This window comes from Lolium perenne, chromosome 2 (genome assembly GCF_019359855.2).
Source record: "Lolium perenne isolate Kyuss_39 chromosome 2, Kyuss_2.0, whole genome shotgun sequence".
Lineage (NCBI taxonomy): Eukaryota > Viridiplantae > Streptophyta > Magnoliopsida > Poales > Poaceae > Lolium > Lolium perenne.
The window spans coordinates 113,116,708-113,136,642 of NC_067245.2; the positions used below are offsets into that span (position 1 = coordinate 113,116,708).

General features: G+C 46.5%; 1 protein-coding gene across 1 annotated transcript; it reads right to left on the reverse strand.

Moving 5' to 3' along the window:
* Nucleotides 1-3,276: 3,276 nt before the first annotated feature.
* On the reverse strand, nucleotides 3,277-4,790 carry LOC127333619 (uncharacterized). The gene is made up of 2 exons (XM_051360012.2): nucleotides 4,336-4,790; nucleotides 3,277-4,245 (listed from the first exon to the last, which is right to left on the reverse strand). Exons 1-2 carry the CDS (start codon nucleotides 4,768-4,770, stop codon nucleotides 3,607-3,609), a joined length of 1,074 nt encoding a protein of 357 aa, XP_051215972.1. The 5' UTR covers nucleotides 4,771-4,790; the 3' UTR covers nucleotides 3,277-3,606.
* Between the last annotated feature and the right edge of the window lie 15,145 nt (nucleotides 4,791-19,935).

Below are 19,935 nucleotides of genomic sequence, written 5' to 3' on the forward strand. Positions count from 1 at the left end.
CCTCGTGTGGCCCCCTGACCTATCTCCTCCGCCTACTTAAAGCCTTTGTCGCGAAACCCCCAGTACCGAGAGCCACGATACGGAAAACCTTCCAGAGACGCCGCCGCCGCCAATCCCATCTCGGGGGATTCAGGAGATCGCCTCCGGCACCCTGCCGGAGAGGGGAATCATCTCCCGGAGGACTCTTCACCGCCATGTTCGCCTCCGGAGTGATGAGTGAGTAGTTCACCCCTGGACTATGGGTCCATAGCAGTAGCTAGATGGTCATCTTCTCCTAATTGTGCTTCATTGTCGGATCTTGTGAGCTGCCTAACATGATCAAGATCATCTATCTGTAATGCTATATGTTGTGTTTGTTGGGATCCGATGGATAGAGAATACTATGCTATGTTGATTATCAATCTATTACCTATGTGTTGTTTATGATCTTGCATGCTCTCCGTTATTAGTAGAGGCTCTAGCCAAGTTTTTGCTAGTAACTCCAAAAGGGAGTATTTATGCTCGATAGTGGGTGCATGCCTCCATTAAATCTGGGACAGTGACAGAAAGTTCTAAGGTTGTGGATGTGCTGTTGCCACTAGGGATAAAACATCGATGCTATGTCCGAGGATGTAGTTGTTGATTACATTACGCACCATACTTAATGCAATTGTCTGTTGTTTTCAACTTAATACTGGAAGGGGTTCGGATGATAACCTGAAGGTGGACTTTTTAGGCATAGATGCATGCTGGATAGCGGTCTATGTACTTTGTCGTAATGCCCAATTAAATCTCACAATACTCATCATATCATGTATGTGCATGGTCATGCCCTCTTTATTTGTCAATTGCCCAACTGTAATTTGTTCACCCAACATGCTATTTATCTTATGGGAGAGACGCCTCTAGTGAACTGTGGACCCCGGTCCATTCTTTTAATCGAATACAATCTACTGCAATACTTGTTCTACTGTTTTCTGCAAACAATCATCATCCACACTATACATCTAATCATTTGTTACAGCAAGCCGGTGAGATTGACAACCTCACTGTTACGTTGGGACAAAGTACTTTGGTTGTGTTGTGCAGGTTCCACGTTGGCGCCGGAATCCCTGGTGTTGCGCCGCACTACATCTCGCCGCCATCAACCTTCAACGTGCTTCTTGGCTCCTACTGGTTCGATAAACCTTGGTTTCTTACTGAGGGAAAACTTGCCACTGTACGCATCACACCTTCCTCTTGGGGTTCCCAACGGTTGCGTGTTGTACGCGTATCAACCTGCGCGGGAGAAGGGCCCCTACGCTGGAGCGAGTCCAGGTCGAAGCACATTAACCCCCAGCCATGGCCATCGCATAGCTGTGGGCTTTCTCCTCCGCCAGCCAAGCCTGACGGCGCTGGGCGTCCCCAGCCAGGGACTCGAAGGACGCGAGCAGAACCAGCTGGTCACCGGTGCACTCGAAGCGCATGGGCACGGGGACGTCGTCGTCCGCGATGTCGTGGATGACGGCGTCGGCCGGAGGGGCCGCGATGGCCGCCAGCGCCTCCGCGAGCTCAGCCCTGGCGTCGGCGAGCTCGACCATGGCGTTGGCGATCTCCGCCCTGGCGCCGCGAGGCGCCCTTCCGCGCGCTCCGCGACCTCCGCCTCCGCCGCCACCACCTCCAGGTCCAGCTGCTGCGCCTCAACGCCGGCGGCGGCTACCTCGTCTTCCTCCTCCTCCGGGTGGAGCTGGCGGCACATGTGAACAACGTGCTCCCAATTCATGTGGTCGGCCATGGATGGATGGTAGCTTGAGGTGTGCCCGTCGCCCCCGCCGGTGTCCACCATATATAGCCACAGCGGGGGCGGGAAACGGCGTTGGCGCGCAGGGCGTTTCCCGCGCGCGCGAACCGCCGGCAAAACTTGCCAATGTATTGGATGCGCGCGGGAACGATCGTCGCCGCGCGAACAGTTAATCGCCGGCGGCAGTCCTCGACGGGACGTAAAACGCCATTAGCGACCTTGACGCTGTCCCGGGATAAAATATGCGTCCGCACCGCTGGAGCTACCCGACGCAAACGGTCGCCCTGGCCCACAAGACATCCGCGGGCCGGCGCAAAGGACGTCGGCCCGCTGGAGATGCCCTAAACGCGGCCGTTCTTCGCTTGTGCTTTTGCTGCGCGGGGGCCGAGGAGCAGAATTCGCGAGCTGCCCCCACATGTCCGGCTGCACGTTCGGTTAATATGGTTAATTCGGTTCGGTAAATACGGTTTTTCGGTAAATATAGTTTCAATACTTCGGTAAATACGGTTACGTATAAAAATACAGTTCGGTTTCGGTAATAACCATATAAATTCGGTTCGGTTTCGGTAATAACCAAATTAACCATAGTTGACGCGAATTTTTGAATAACACCTACTTTTTATGGACATATATTTTGTTTATGTATTTTTTTAAGACCAAATTGATTGTGTTACATGAGAAACAAATGATAAATAATAGAAATGCGGCCAAAATAAAAATTGCAACACTATTTGGGACTTGAACTGACGATTTGTCCATATATACATATACTAACACACCCAAACCACCACATTAGAGTACCTTTGTTAGCACAACGTGCACTTCTAAATGAAATAAAACGTTAACATGAATTTGTGATGGGCCTGGAAAGCAAAATTCTTTGTTGGGATGTGCTATTCGGTTTTGTTCGGTTAACCACGGTTTTTCCAGTTTTTAACTGAATTAACTGAAGTGTATATGGTTAGCACTTTTGCTAACTGAAACCTAACCATAAAACCATAAAAACTGAAAATTCAGTTCGGTTAGGTTTTTTTCGGTTCGGTTTTCAGTTTCGGTTCGGTTATGTGCAGTCGGACCCACATGCCCGTGAGCGACACAGGCTGTCTGTCTCGCTGGTCCCACGGGTCAGCCTCAGTCTGTCGTGACCACTCGCTCGCTCACTAGTGAGTGGGCCATCATCATTTTCTCGAGACTTCCTTTCTTTTGTTGCCGCTCCCGCGCGCGCTCACTTTAGTCACGCTTTCTGCACGGCTGCGCGCGCCTTTGTTGCGGTCCCCGCGCGCCGGACGCTGGCAAGTATTGTGCGCGGACGTCCGCGTCGCTGGGTTGCCTACCGACATGTTTCATGGTGGTGGGCTCGGAGGGTGGCGCCCATGAAGCCTGTGATCCCATCAACAATTGTGCATCGCAACCTCATGGGCCAATCTATACGGGCTTCTACGCAAACGCTGACCTAAGAGCATGTCTAGTAGCACCCTTAAAACTGTAAAAGTTTTCTAGGATTTACAGGCCGAGATTTGCAAGTTTTGGACACATTTACAGGTTGAAAAACAGGGGCAAAGAATAGAACCCCTAAACCCAACCCGTGTAACAGAATATTCCGTTTTAGGGGTTTGAGGGTTTAGGGGTTCTATTCTTTGCCTCAACCCCAACCTCTAAACCTGTCACATATTCATCACAATATGACACAAAAACACAATGAATCATCAAACATACTACAAAAGTAATAATCATGGATGCATGGTTTAGTAGTTTTTACATCACATAATCATCATCTTGCCCATCTCATTGGCACCATCACCAAAAAATTACACGTCGGTGCCATATGCTAGGCCACTCCACCACCATCAAACCCCACCATCATGCGAGTTGTCGACACCGCCATCGCTCATGGTAGTGTCAACTACAAAGGTAGAGGAGGACCCTCGGAACATCCTCTTCCTCTCGGCGATGTCCTCCTTGTACTCCTTCCACCATTGCAATTGCTCTTCATCCATGTCTTTCTTGCACATCATCATGTGCTCCTTCTCTTCCACCATGAGTTCTTTCCATACCTTTGCTTCTTTCACCTTGAGCATCCTCTCCTCCAAGTCGGCCTTGCGGGCTGCCTCCTCACGCTTTGCTTCAATGTGTGCAAGCTTGACCACCTTCTTTTGCTCGGTGATGAGAAGCTTTGTCTCCAACGTCTTGGTTGCCAAAGCCTCTCTTGCCTTCATCATATGATCCATCTTCTCCCTTAGGCTAGCCGCCTCTCCTTCCATCTTCACCCTAAGCTTGGCCTTCTTGGTTCCCTCGGGCTTGTTCAAGTTCCTCTCCTCAACTTCCGGATCATCCATGTCAAGCATTGCGGACTTCTTCGGTGCGGTTTCATCATCTCTCAACTTCCACTTGTCATATGTTTGAAGAATTGACCAAACATGCTTGAATGGGAATTCTTTGCCCTTGGAGCCGGCCATCTCCTTGTACCTCAAGCCGGCAATCTTCTCCTACAAACCAAGCAACACACACAACACACATGAGAGAAACCATAGAACACACATGAGAGAAACCATACGATGTGAGGTTTGCAAACTTACATAGTCACTCTCCACGGTGCCACTCGGCGGCGCATCCATCACTTGGTCCATGGCGGCACTCCAACGCGCACATGCCGGCTTCATCAAGTCCCACCGGCCTTGAAGCGACCGGAATGAGCGCGAGGCGAACCCACTCCTCTTCGGCTTCATCTTAAGGTAGGCGTCCTCGATGCGCTGCCAATACCGTTTACCGGTTTGGTCGGTACCGGTGCCCGCATCCAACCCCACCGACGCCCAAGCTCGAACCAAGAGTATATCTTCCGCGTCGGTGTAGTTCGACGAGCGGACGCGGGTGAACGCCTCCTCTTGTATCTCTGTGATGTCTTCATCATCATCATCCTCCTCCTCCTCATCTCCTCCCTCCAAATCATCATCCCTATAGGGATCAAGCGGTGGAGCGTTGATGTCCACCTCCACCTCATTGAGCATGTCCATGAAGGACACGGCGGCCGGGGCGGGCGGCACGGCGGCCGGGCGGGCGGCACCTCCGGGCGGGCGGCACGGCGGCCGGGGCGGGCAGCTTCGCCGTTGCCCTCCTCTTGGCCACGGCCTTCCTCGGCGCGGGGAGGAGGCCGCCTTGGCCTTGGCCTTGGCCTTGGCAGCACGAGGACCACCGGAGGACACCTTCGTCCGTTTCCGGGAGGTGCGGGTGGTGCGGCCGCGGCGGGGCGGGGCGGGAGCGACGGCCGGTGCGGGGCCGACGGCCGGCACGAGGTGATGCCCCGCACGCCGCCGCCCGCGCCGACGGCGGCGACGTGCGGGTGGGCGGCCGGTGCGGGGGTGGGGGCGGGAGCGACGGGCGCCGGGCGGGCGGCGGGCCAGGGGCGGGCGGCGGGCGGGCGGCGGCCACGGCGGCGGGCGGGCGGCGCGGCCACGGCGGCGGGGCGGGCGGCGCGGCCACGGCGGCACGGGCGGGGCGGGGAGGCGTCCATGGCGGCGGCGGCCGGTGCGCGGGAGGAGGCCGGGCGGGAGGAGGCCGGGGCGGAGGCGGGGCCGGGGCGGAGGAGGCGGGGCCGGGGCGGAGGAGGGGCGGGCGGAGGCGGGGCGGAGGAGGGCGGGAGGAGGCGGGGCGGAGGAGGCGGCGGAGGCGGGGCGGAGGAGGGGCGGGAGGAGGCCGGGGCGGAGGAGGGGCGGGAGGAGGTGAGGCCGGGGCGGAGGAGGCGGGGCGGGGGCGGAGGTGGCCGGCCGCGGCGGCGGCGGGGGCGGAGGAGGCCGGCCGCGGCGGGGCAGGGCCGGCGGCGGAGGAGGCGGGCCGCGGCGGGGCGGGGCCGGCGGCGGCGGCGGCGGGATCGGGGGAGGGAGGAAGAGGGAGGAAGAGGGAGCTGAAATGTCCCTCCCGCGCGTGTACGAGGCGTTCCCAGGTCGGGGACGGGTTGGATTGCCCAACCCTCGTTTCTACAGGCCAAGAAGGGATTCCCAGGTCCGACCTGGGAATTTTTTTACAGTTTTACAGTTTTAGGGGCTCTAATCTTTGCGATTTTTCCATCAAAAACTGTAAAAAAGCGGTTATTTTTACAGATTTAGGGGTTTAGGGGCTCTACTAGACATGCTCTAATGGCCTTCATGTCCCAAGTTCAAGTTTGCTTCGCAAGGTTGCGCTGAAAAAAATAAACTTTATTAAGCTGAATATAGGAACAATTTGCACGGGTTAACAGCCCCAATGGTCTGAGACAGGGAAGGAAAAAAACAAACACAAACAATACTCCCTTTGTTTCAATGAATAAAGCTTACATCTGTTTCGACACATAAGACGTACCCCGTATTTCAAAATAAACTTGATCCCAAAAAAAGTATGCTTATATTGTACGTAATCAGTATCATCGGATTTGTATTAAAAATCACTTTCTAATGATTCTAATTCTATACCAAGAATCTTTATATATTTGAAGTAATTTTTTGTTAAAGAAAAAACACAAGAAATAAGGACGATTATTCATTGGAATAGAGGGAGTATATCTTTTATGAAAAGCCAAGCTAAGTAAACTTTGATCATACTGATTTGTATCCGACATGTTAATGGTTTATTCCAAACAAATAGTTAAACTTTACATAGCTTGACTTTTAAAAAAAATCTTTATTCATTGAAATGGAGGTAGTATAAAATAAAAGCAAAGGGCAAAATAGGCACGCTAAACTGATCGTTAAATTTCTCTTTGCATCCTTTTCTCATGTCACACATGTGGTTTTGTGCTAGAAATATAGAGCGTGGAATTTGTGCAACATTGCCAAAAATGATATACCCTTGCTAACGTGTCTTGTTATGTAGTTTATAATTGTTTCCATTTGAGACGCAAACTACAGTTCAGAAGAAAAACAAGTTGAGATGATTTAGCATATCTCAAGAAAAAAACATGTTCGGGAGGAAGTTGAAAGGACATTAGAAAATAGTTTCCTACAAACCAATGGAATTCTTTTTTTTTTTGAGTGTAAGAGAGCATTATATTATCGGGTAGACAATCGAGTTTTGGTCCTGTGTTACAAGATCACAGATAATGTCCGGTAACTGGCTCCACCAAATGCAACTTCCAGCTGATCTAGCCATCTTAGCAAGGGCATCAGCCACTCTGTTGCTCTCTCTTCTAGTGTGGATTACACTCTCTTCTAGTGTGGATTACACGGTGATCATCAAGGCTTTTTAGGATGCTCTTCGCATGGTCATAAGTAGCCCATTGTTTTGATCTGTCAATATCAACAGACCGGAGAGCAGAGACCGTCCTAGCGCAGTCCAACTCCAGAATGACTCTTGTGTGCCCAAGGCTGAAGGCAAGATCGATGCCTCTCAGCGCCGCCTTAGCTTCAGCATCAACCGCGTCACTGCAGTTCCGAATAGGAGAGCATGCTGCAAACAGAACCACACCATTGGAGTCTCTCGCAACAGCCCCACCGCCGCTAGCTTGATCAGCGGAGATGAAGGAGGCATCCTTGTTGAGCTTGATCCAGCCTTGGGGCGGGGCAGCCCAACCCCCAATGCTGCCCCCCAAAGAGGCGCCATCACCGTTTTCCTTCGAGCTCCACATGGGAGTTTTCCCTTTGTCATCCGCACAGACGTCAAGGTTCTCATGGGCAGTGGCGTAGGAAAGGAGAAATGAGATCGATCGTTCGATCGTCTCTTTGCCGTTATCATGCACAATGTTGTTCCTTAAGTGCCAGGCTCTCCAGAACATGAGTAAGATTCTTGCCCCGGTGTCCATGTCAACTTGGTTGAGAAGGATCAGCAACCAATCTTTCCGGGTTTTTCTGAAGGTGTGCTCATGTGGAAGCTTCCAGTGTTTGCGGAGAGCATAGCGGAGCCCATTCGCCTTGGTGCATCTGACAACAGCATGATACGCGTCTTCTGCATCCCTACCACAGATGTCGCAGCGGTCGCAAACCTCGAGTTTCCGACTGAGTTTATTTGTTTTAGTAGGCAAACCAATGGAATTCTGAAAGAAGAAGAAATCTATTCTCCAAAAGAAAGAAGAAAATTTAAGAACATTTTAAGGAAACCATTTTGAAATATATTATACATTCGAACCGGTGATAATAACAAAATATTTCATGAATGCTTTGGTGTTACCTGATATTCTTGACAAAAAAATTCTATTTTTCTAGATTTTTTTTCTGTTTTCTTAGGTTTTCTTATAAAAATCACATAATCTCTCCGATCCATATTACTTCATGTTACTATAGATGTATCTAGATACATTTTAGTTCTAGGTACATCCATTTTAGCATCAAGGAATATGGATCAGAGAGAGTATTATTACTTATGTGGTATCAGAATATTTTGAACAAACTTTTCCTATTTTCAAAAAAAATCCTTCTCCATTTCAAAATTTTATTTTAGATTTTTTCCTTTTATCGTGAACATAAGGTAAGTCAATTTTTACTAGGTGGAAGTAAATCAAATTGTTCACATGGACGCCGAAAAGCTCCGTATGCGTGTAAGGGCATCTCCAGCGGCGCGACGCATTTCGGACGTCCAAACGGACGCGTCGGGTCAAATGGTCGAAATCGTCTGGGCGTCCGTTTGCTTTTGGGGTGGCTCCAGCGGCACGATGCATAATTTTTTTTTCATTCATGAAGCCATAATTTGCATTAATAAAAAAACATAAAAAAACCAGAAAGGCGTGCTAAAAGTAGATGCTGCCTACTGGTCGTCGTCGCTCACGAGGTCAATCAACTCTGGCGCCGGCCATGGAATCTCGTACGCCGGCGGTGGAGGAGGTACCGCCGCATGGGCAGGAGGTTGTGGCCAGGGATCCCTGGAAGGACCGTATGCCGCACCTAGAGGGGGTGGGTGAATAGGTGCTAACCAATTTTTAGTTCTTTTTCAATTTAGGTTTGACACAAAGGTAAATTCTCTAGATATGCAACTAAGTGAATTTACCTATATGACAAGACTAACAACTAAGCACGATATAGCTACACAATATATAGGAGATAGAATAGGATAGAGGTAATAGAGAGTGAAGCACGCGATGACACGGAGATGATTCCCGTAGTTCGCTTCCTTTGCAAGAAGGTACGTCTACGTTTGGAGGAGTGTGGTTGCTACGAAAGCCAAACCAACAGCCACGAAGGCTTCACTCAGATCTCCTGTGAGCAACGCCACAAAGGCCTAGCCCACTTCCACTAAGGGATTTTCTCGAGGCGGAAACCGGGCCTTTACTAGGTTCTTGGGGCACACATCCACAACCAAATTGGAGGCTCCCAAATCTATAACAACACAACAATCAACAACAATACATCAACACAAATCAACTAGGGATCCAAAGAGAAACACTAGCAAGGGGGCCCTCAACAAAATGAGAGGGAAATGCAAATTGCTTCGGTGAAGATGTAGATCGGGGTCTTCTCCTTCGATTCTCCAAAGCACAAGGGATTTGGGTGGTTGAGGGAGGAGATCCGATGAATTTGGTATTCTTGGTGGCTCAACAATGGTGTTTTGCTTTTTTGGGAAAGAAGTGAGCAGCCAAACCACTTGGAGAAGAAGGGTATTTATATCCTGGAGATAAACAGCCGTTGGAGGGCTGAGCGGTAGTATCGGCCAGGTTGGGCCGGTACTACCGGCCGCGGTCGACCGGCGCGGGCGAATAAGGGGTGGCCACGTGGCCAGGAGCGTGCGGGCCAGGAGGGGAGACCGGAGCCTCCGGCCGGGGTACCGGTCGAGGTACCGCCGGGGCTCCAATCCCCCTGGAACCTTACTGCCGCACACGGCAGCTCCCCGGTACCGCAGGCGGTACCTAGCCCGGAGGCTCCGGCCGCTGCATGGCCGGTGGTACCGCCCGCACCACCGCCGGCGACCACTCCTCATTCCCTTTTTACTCTTCTCTTCTTTCTTCTTCTTATCTTCCAATCTTTTCTTTTCTTTCTTTTCTCTTCCATTCTTTCTTTCAACAAACAACCACACACACGAATAACACTTTGATGTCTTTTACGCTCTTCAACTTTTGGGCATTCCGAGCATGCAACAACCTACAAATCTTATAACATGAAATGCTCATATAAAATCATTGTCATCAATACCAAAACAACTTATAAAGGAGATATGTTCTTTCAATCTCCCCCTTTTGGTTTCTTGATGACAACATAAGATTTGCATAAGAATTGAGTATTTGAGCAAAGAAATTATAAGATGATATAATAAGCTCCCCCTAGACATGTGCATCCAATAGAATTAGCACATTTGAATAAGAAGCACATAATCTAGGATCAATATACTCAAGCAAATAAGATTAACCAACAAGTGCAAAGAAAAGGAGTAAGCAAGCAAATTCATCACTTGCACTTGAGAAGAGACAAGCATATGTGAGTAAAGACAAGTGTTGAGTTTAGAGATCATACCACATGTAGTTCACTTAGTCTTTACCATAGATAGGTAGATAGATAATGTCTCATACATAAATAGGTAGCCCCTATGTCTCACACACATAGATAAGGTTCATAAAGCATAATAAGTAGTTCTCAACAATAGGTAACCATAAGTCACAAGCATAAAGAGTCAAAGAAAACGCAAGCTTGTGACTTCCCATGCAAATCCCGAACCTAATAGAACTCTTATCCCCCTTTGACATCAAGATGCCAAAAAGGTCGAATAGCGATGCTATCGTCCCTATGCATCAAGGAAGTCCCCGGCAACATCAGAGTCGACATCATAGGAGGGTCCATCCTCGCCATCAGACCACTGCCTATGAGCAGAAATCCACTGAGGCTTCGGAAGGATATTCTCTTCAGATCCTGGAGGAGACACTTCCACACCAAGCTTTCTCATGATGCTCTTCTGACGACGTCGAGCTTTCTTCTCTGCCACATAGGCGTCATACATACGCTCCTGAATATCCAGCTGGAGGCAGAAGGTCTTCTTTACCTTGATCTTGAGCTTGGTGTACCAAGAGGGCTCGAGCATGGGATCATATGCGGAGTGAGCCGGAGGCCCCCCAAGGGCCATATGAGCAATAAAGCCATCAAACTTGCGACCAGGAGCAGTGGAAGGATCTGCAGGACCTGCTGTAGGAGCTGCTGAGGCAGAAGGAGCTGCAGAGGCTGAGGTAAAAGCTAGGAGCCCATGATCTTTGATAAGAATGTTCTTGCGACGATGCTCAGTGAGGGGTGAGAATGGTTCCAGAATAGCTCCCTCAAATTTCTGACGCCACACCTCAGAAATAAGCTTCATGATGAAGGGAGCAAAGGAAGGAGACCTCTTCTCCACCATACGCAGGAAAATCTGGTTCCACAGGCAATCCATGACATCCATCTTCACACCTTTGCCCTTCCGGAGATGAGTTTGAAGCATCAAGTCAATGACAAAAGAATGGATCTCATCAACATTACCTACTCTGACGGCAACGGTCTCACGGTAGATGCGAAGCATAATATCATATACGGGTTGGAGACCGGAAGTGAATCCAAGCTTGCATCGACCGGGCATATAGAGCGGCTCAAGAACATCTTTGGTGCTTGCATTAGACTCCTCGTGAAACCTCCAACCACTAGTACAGTCGTCTTCACAATTTTCCGGAATAGGATAGCCAAGAATCTGTCCAAAGGTCCTCCAAGTGGTAGTGAGTACCTCATCACGAGTCATCCAAGTAATGGAGCGAGCTTTATCCTCATGAAAATAGACTGTGGCAAAGAACTGAGTCACAAGGTAAGGATCATAGTTGCATTGGAAAGTCATAATGGGAAGCAAACCAAACTCCTCGCAAATCCCAAGAGCTTCATGAAAGTAGGCATCCTTCTTCAAATGGTCAATGTTGATATACCGTTGATCAACCACCTTCACCTTGGGAGGATAGACTTCATTGAATATGCGCTCTTGAACCTCGGTGTAGAAGTGGCGGTTGCGGGTGCGAGAAGACCGAGGTCCCAAAAAGGGGTTAGCGGTGCGAATAGCCATGTATGCATGAAGGCGGACGCTGCCATAGGACTCAATAGCCAGTTTCCCTTTCTTTTTATTTGCCAAAGAAGCACCACGAGCAGTAGTGGCACGGGGTAACACTTCATCTTGTTCAACAATCTCATCCTCAAGGGTCGGAACCCCTCGCCTCTTCCGACTAGCACCTGTGAAATAGACGAACAGAGCCGAGGGACATATGGGATAAGGGCACAAGCTCATCTCTATTGAACAAAATTTTGACCCAAAATACACATGCATGATGAAAAAAAAAATTGGCCACACACTATAGGTAAAAAATGCTACATAGTAGAGGTTAACGGTGCTACATACTAGAGGACATAGATCAGCAATAGATACAACCTCTTAGTGTAAGATTTAGCCAAAAATCTAAGCATGTAGAGCCGACAACCAACAAATATGTGAGCCAAAATACGACCAAAATACGCGGAGAGAGAGGCTAATACCGGGAGCCATGGAGGAGGAGAGGTGGGGGAAGGCTCCCACGGAGCCGATCCGGCCGGAGGTGGCCGGAGGATGGCCGGGGGACCGGTGGTGGCGCGCGGGCAGAGCGGCGGCTGGGCGGCTGGGGGTCTGGAGAGGATGCGGGAAAGGGAAAGGGTGAGGGGAGCCTGGGGCTCGACCCCTCTTGAGTGGAGGTACCGGCCCGAGGCCGGCGGTAGTACCGGCCAGGCCCCGACGGTACTACCGGCCTGGTCAGGCCCGGGTCGGCCAGCCTCCCTCCCCCTTTTTTTAAGACACCCCTTTTTTTAATAAACACAATTTGGTCAAGGATAAACATGAGTTTTGGTATGCAATTTTTGAAACGAGCTTGTGCAAGAGATAGAATGTTTTAGAGATGAGAGAATGGCTTAGGATGGAGACAAGGAGAGGTATGGTACTATGAACTCAAGTTTGCAAGGATCAAATCAAGAGAAAGCCAAACATTGAGCCAATTCCCATAAAAACAAGGATATGTCAATAAAATCCAATGAAGATCCAAATTACCCCAACTCTTCACAAAGAAGAGTGTGGTGGGCTAGGCCACCATATATGAGTGTTGTGGCATGGCACCGCGAAGATATATCTTGGGTCCAAACCACTACTCATCATTGAAGCTCACATATCAACCTATGATATAACGAGAATGATATCTTAATGTTGGCATTATGGGGGGAGGGATAGCTCAATAATTTAAACCGCACTCCCCCTATTTCCATGCCCACATCTAAACCAAATAAAGTTTTGAGACAAAGGTGTGTTTGCAAGATGGTCAAGCTATACTCCTTCAATCAATGATATTTAGCTCATTCCTCAAATAAGAGAACCTTGCTTCATCAAGAGGCTTCGTGAATATATCGGCAAGTTGATCTTTGGTAGGAACATAGATAAGCTCAATATCACCACGGGCAACATGATCCCTAATGAAATGATTCCGGATCTCAATATGCTTCGTTCTTGAATGTTGCACCGGATTATAGGCAATCTTGATGGCACTTTCATTGTCACATAATAGAGGCACTTTGTCACAAATGACATCGCATTCCTTTAAAGTTTGCCTCATCCATAACAATTGAGTGCATCCACTTGCGGCGGCAACATATTCGGCTTCGGCGGTGGAGAGAGATATACAATTTTGCTTCTTAGAAGACCAACACACCAAGGACCTACCAAGGAATTGGCAAGCCCCGGAAGTTGATTTCCTATCATCCTTGTCTCCCGCCCAATCCGCATCGGTGTATCCATTGAGAATAAAACTTGAGCCTTTGGGGTACTGATGTCTACTCACGCTTCTTTTCCTGTAGACAGTGTTGGGCCTCCAAGAGCAGAGGTTTGTAGAACAACATCAAGTTTTCCCTTAAGTGGATCACCCAAGGTTTATCGAACTCAGGGAGGAAGAGGTCAAAGATATCCCTCTCAAGCAACCCTGCGATCACAATGCAAGAAGTCTCTTGTGTCCCCAACACACCTAATACACTTGTCAGATGTATAGGTGCACTAGTTCGGCGAAGAGATAGTAAAATGCAAGTAATATGGATGTATATGAGTGGTAATAGCAATCTGAATAAAATATGGCAGCGAGTAAACATGCAACAGAACAGTAAACAAACGGAGATTCGATGTGTGGAAACAAGGCCTAGGGATCCTACTTTCACTAGTGGACACTCTCAACAATGATCACATAATAAAACCACTCTACACTCTCTTGTTGGATGATGAACACCACTAATTGTGTAGGGCTACAAGAGCACCTCAATGCCGGAGTTAACAAGCTCCACAACATTCGATGTTCATATTTAAGTAACCTTAGAGTGCATGATATACCAACACAATTATACCGAGTACTAACATAGCATGCACACTGTCACCGACAAGCTATGAAAAGGGGAATAGATCACATCAATACCATCATAGTAATGGTTAACTTCATAATCTACAAGAGATCACAAATTATAGCATATACCAAGTACTTCATGATGCACACACTGTCACAATTACATCATCGAGGAGGAATAGACTACTTTAATAACATCACTAGAGTAGCACATAGATGATATTCAACTAGATCACAAAGAGAGAGAGATGAACCACATAGCTACAGCGGAGCCCTCAGCCCCGATGGAGAACTACTCCCTCCGCATGGGAGACAGCAGCGTTGATGAAGATGGCGGTGGTGTCGATGGAGATGCCTTCCGGGGGCACTTCCCCGTCCCGGCGGCGTGCCGGAACAGAGACTTCTGTCCCCCAGATCTTGGCTTCACGATGGCGGCGGCTCTGGAAGGTTTCTCGTACTGTGGCTTATTCGTATCGAAGATTTAGGTCAGGAGGCTTCTTATAGGCGGAGACTCGAAGTCGGAAGGGTTACGGGGGCGCCACACAATAGGGGGGCGCGCCCCCCTGGGCCGCGCTGCCTTACTGTCTGGTGGCCCTGTGGCTCTCCTCCGGTCCCTCTCGGGTGTTCTGGAAGCTTCGTGGAATTATAAGATGCTGGGCGTTGATTTCGTCCAATTCCGAGAATATTTCCTTACTAGGATTTCTGAAACCAAAAATAGCAAAAAACATGAACTGGCACTTCGGCATCTCGTCAATAGGTTAGTTCCGGAAAACGCATAAAATCATCATAAAGTGTGAACAAAACATGTAGGTATTGTCATAAAACAAGCACGGAACATCAAAAATTATAGATATGTTGGAGACGTATCAGCATCCCCAAGCTTAGTTCCTACTCGTCCTCGAGTAGGTAAACGATAAAAGAATAATTTCTGAAGTGACATGCTACCAACATAATCTTGATCATAATATCGTAAAGCATATGAGATGAATGCAGCGATTCAAAGCAATGGTAAAGACAATGATTAAACAACTGAATCATATAGCAAAGACTTTTCATGAATAGTACTTTCAAGACAAGCATCAATAAGTCTTGCATAAGAGTTAACTCATAAAGCAATAGATTCTAAATAAAGGCATTGAAGCAACACAAAGGAAGATTATGTTTCAGCGGTTGCTTTCAACTTTCAACATGCATATCTCATGGATAATTGTCAACATAAAGTAAAATAATAAGTGCAATAAGCAAGCATGTAAGAATCAATGCACAGTTAACACAAGTGTTTGCTTCTAAGACAGAAAGAAGTAGGTAAACTGACTCAACATAAAAGTAGAAGAAAGGCCCTTCGACGAGGGAAGCATGGATTGCTATATTTGTGCTAGAGCTTTTATTTTGAAAACAAGAAACAATTTTGTCAACGGTAGTAATAAAGCATATGTGTTATGTATAAGATATCCTACAAGTTGCAAGCCTCATGCATAGATTACCAATAGTGCTCGCACCTTGTCCTAATTAGCTTGGATTTACATGGATTATCATCGCATAACATATGTTTTAACCAAGTATCACAAAGGGGTACCTCTATGCCGCATGTACAAAGGTCTAAGGAGAAAGCTCGCATTGGATTTCTCGCTTTTGATTATTCTCAACTTAGACATCCATACCGGGACAACATAGACAACAGATAATGGACTCCTCTTTAATGCATAAGCATTCAACAACAAATAATATTCTCATAAGAGATTGAGGATTGTTGTCCAAAACTGAAACTTCCACCATGGATCATGGCTTTAGTTAGCCGCCCAATGTTCTTCTCTAACAATATGCATACTCAAACCATTCAACTCATGATAAATCACCCTTACTTCAGACAAGATGAACATGCATAGCAACTCACATGATATTCAACAAAGATAGTTAATGGCGTCCCCAGGAACATGGTTATCGCACAACAAGCAACTTAATAAGAAATAAGATACATAAGTACATATTCAATACCACAATAGTTTTTAGGCTATTTTTCCCATGAGCTATATATTGCAAAGACAAAGGAATGAAATTTTAAAGGTAGCACTCAAGCAATTTACTTTGTAATGGCAGAGAAATACAATGTAGTAGGTAGGTATGGTGGACACAAATGGCATAGTTTTTGGCTCAAGGATTTTGGATGCACGAGAAGTAATCCCTCTCAATACAAGGCTTAGGCTAGCAAGGTTATTTGAAGCAAACACAAGTATGAACCGGTACAGCAAAACTCACATAAGAACATATTGCAAGCATTATAAGACTCTACACTGTCTTCCTTGTTGCTCAAACACCTTACCAGAAAATATCTAGACTCTAGAGAGACCAATCATGCAAACCAAATTTCAACAAGCTCTATGTAGTTCTTCATTAATAGGTGCAAAGTATATGATGCAATAGCTTAAACATGATCTATTTGAGCACAACAATTGCCAAGTATCAAGTTATTCAAGACATCATACCAATTACCACATGTAGCATTTTCTGTTTCCAACCATATAACAATTAACGAAGCAGTTTCAACCTTCGCCATGAACATTAAAAGCTAAGAACACATGTGTTCATATGAACCAGCGGAGCGTGTCTCTCTCCCACACAAGCATTTATTCAGATAATGAAAATAACAAAACGAAAATAAAAGCACACAGACGCTCCAAGTAAAGTACATAAGATGTGACGGAATAAAAATATAGTTTCAATAGAAGAAACCCGATAAATTGTTGATGAAGAAGGGGATGCCTTGGGCATCCCCAAGCTTAGACGCTTGAGTCTTCTTGAAATATGTAGGGATGAACCACGGGGGCATCCCCAAGCTTAGACCTTTCACTCTTCTTAATCATATATCATCCTCCTCTCTTGACCCTTGAAAACTTCCTCCACACCAAACTCAAAACAAACTCATTAGATGGTTAGTGCATAATAAAAATTCGCATGTTCAGAGGTGACACAATCATTCTTAACACTTCTGGACATTTCCCAAAGCTACTGGAAGTTAATGGAACAAATAAATCCATCCAACATAGCAAAAGAAGCAATGCGAAATAAAAGGCAGAATCTGTCAAAACAGAACAGTCTGTAAAGACGAATTTTTTAAGGCACCAGACTTGCTCAAATGAAGATGCTCAAATTGAATGAAAGTTGCGTACATATCTGAGGATCACTCACGTAAATTGGCAGATTTTTCTGAGTTACCTACAGAGAACACTGCTCAAATTCGTGACAGCAAGAAATCTGTTTCTGCGCAGTAATCCAAATCTAGTATCAACCTTGCTATCAAAGACTTTACTTGGCACAACAATGCAATAAAATAAAGATAAGGAGAGGTTGCTACAGTAGTAACAACTTCCAAGACACAAATATAAAACAAAAGTACTGTAGAAAAATAAACACATGGGTTATCTCCCAAGAAGTGCTTTCTTTATAGCCATTAAGATGGGCTCAGTAATTTTAATGATGCACTCCCAAGAAATAAGAGTTGAAGCAAAATAGAGCATCAAAAATCAAATTCAAAACAAATTTAAGCCTAACCCACTTCCTATGAAAAGGAATCTTGTAAATAAACAAATTCATGAAGCATAATGCAACAAGCATAGAAAGATAAAACAAGTGCAGCTTCAAGATTTTCAGCAAAAAGAGAGGTGTTTTAGTAACATGAAAACTTTTACAACCATATTTTCCTCTCTCATAAAGATTTTCAGTAGCATCATGAACAAACTCAACAATAGAACTATCACATGAAGCATTCTTATCATGAGTCTCATGCATAAAATTATTACTACTCCCAACATAAGCATAATCAATTTTCTTAGTAATAGTGGGAGCAAATTCAACAAAGTAGCTATCATTATTATTCTCATCAAGTGTAGGAGGCATAGTATAATCATAATAAAATGTACTCTCCATAGTAGGTGGCACCAAAAGACCACTATCATTATAATCATCATAAATAGGAGGCAAAGTATCATCAAAGAAAATTTTCTCCTCAATGCTTGGGGGACTAAAAATATCATGCTCATCAAAACCAGCTTCCCCAAGCTTAGAATTTTCCATATCATTAGCAACAATGGTGTTCAAAGCGTTCATACTAATATGTTCCATAGGTTTTTTAATTTTCGCGTCAAACCATCCATGTCTTAAATCAGGAAATAGATTAAAAAGCTCCATGTTGCTTTCCATTATGCCTAACTAGTGAAAAATAAAAACAAGAAACAAAAAGATGCAATTGCAGGATCTAAAGGAAATAGCTTCGAGCACTTACAACGGCACCAGAAAATAACTTAGTTACCTGGGACCGGAGTGTGAATGCCTTTTACCTTTCCTCCCCGGCAACGGCGCTAGAAAATAGCTTGATGTCTACTCACGCTTATTTTTCTGTAGACAGTGTTGGGCCTCCAAGAGCAGAGGTTTGTAGAACAACAGCAAGTGTTCCCTTAAGTGGATCACCCAAGGTTTATCGAACTCAGGGAGGAAGAGGTCAAAGATATCCCTCTCAAGCAACCCTGCGATCACAATGCAAGAAGTCTCTTGTGTCCCCAACACACCTAATACACTTTTCAGATGTATAGGTGCACTAGTTCGGCGAAGAGATAGTAAAATGCAAGTAATATGGATGTATATGAGTGGTAATAGCAATCTGAATAAAATATGGCAGCGAGTAAACATGCAACAGAACAGTAAACAAACGGAGATTCGATGTGTGGAAACAAGGCCTAGGGATCCTACTTTCACTAGTGGACACTCTCAACAATGATCACATAATAAAACCACTCTACACTCTCTTGTTGGATGATGAACACCACTAATTGTGTAGGGCTACAAGAGCACCTCAATGCCGGAGTTAACAAGCTCCACAACATTCGATGTTAATATTTAAGTAACCTTAGAGTGCATGATAGACCAACGCAATTATACCGAGTACTAACATAGCATGCACACTGTCACCGACAAGCTATAAAAGGGGGAATAGATCACATCAATACCATCATAGTAATAGTTAACTTCTGAAAGATCGAGATGTCGCCTAGAGGGGGGGTGAATAGGTAATTAAAAACTCTTACAGATTTGTCTTGTAATAATGCGGAATTAAACTATCGCTTAGTTTACAAGCACAAACCCTAAATATGCTAAGCTCAACTAAGTGTAACAATAGCAACTAGAGCTAAGCAAGATAGGCACAAGATATATGTAGCACAAGTGATAGCAAGATATATGTACTTCAAGCACGATGGCTATCACAAGGAAAGAGAGCTCGGGTATAGAAATAACCGAGGCTCGCGGAGACGAGGATGTATTCCCGTGTTCCCTTCCTTTGCAAGAAGGTACGTCACGTTTGGAGGAGTGGAGGTCCCACGAAGGATTCCCCGCGCCACGAAGGCTCACCCTATTCTCCGAACCACACCCACGAAGGATAATGGCCCTTTCCTTATGGTTAGCTTTTCCTCCGCTCCGGAGATGGCAAGCTCCACAACCACTTCACAAGCTCCACGAAGGAGAAGCCCGGGCCCCTTCACAATCTTCCACGAAGAGATCACCGGGACACCAACCAAGCCAACTAGGAGGTCACCCTCCAAGAGTAATAAGCTCACGGTCTCTCACTCGAACAAATCGTGGTGGAGAGCTCAACACTATGCAATGATGCAAAGCAAGAACACCGGAGGTGTTCAAGTCCTTCACACTCAAATCCCACCAAAGCAACGAATGCTAGGATGAGATTGGAGAGGAAGAACAAGGGGGAAAGTCAACCAAAGACTCCAAGATCTAGATCCCAAGAGATTCCCTCACTTAGAGAAGAAATGGTTTGGTGGAAGTGTAGATCTAGATCTCCTCTCTTAGATCCCTCAAGAATGAGCAAGAATCATGGGGGGGAACA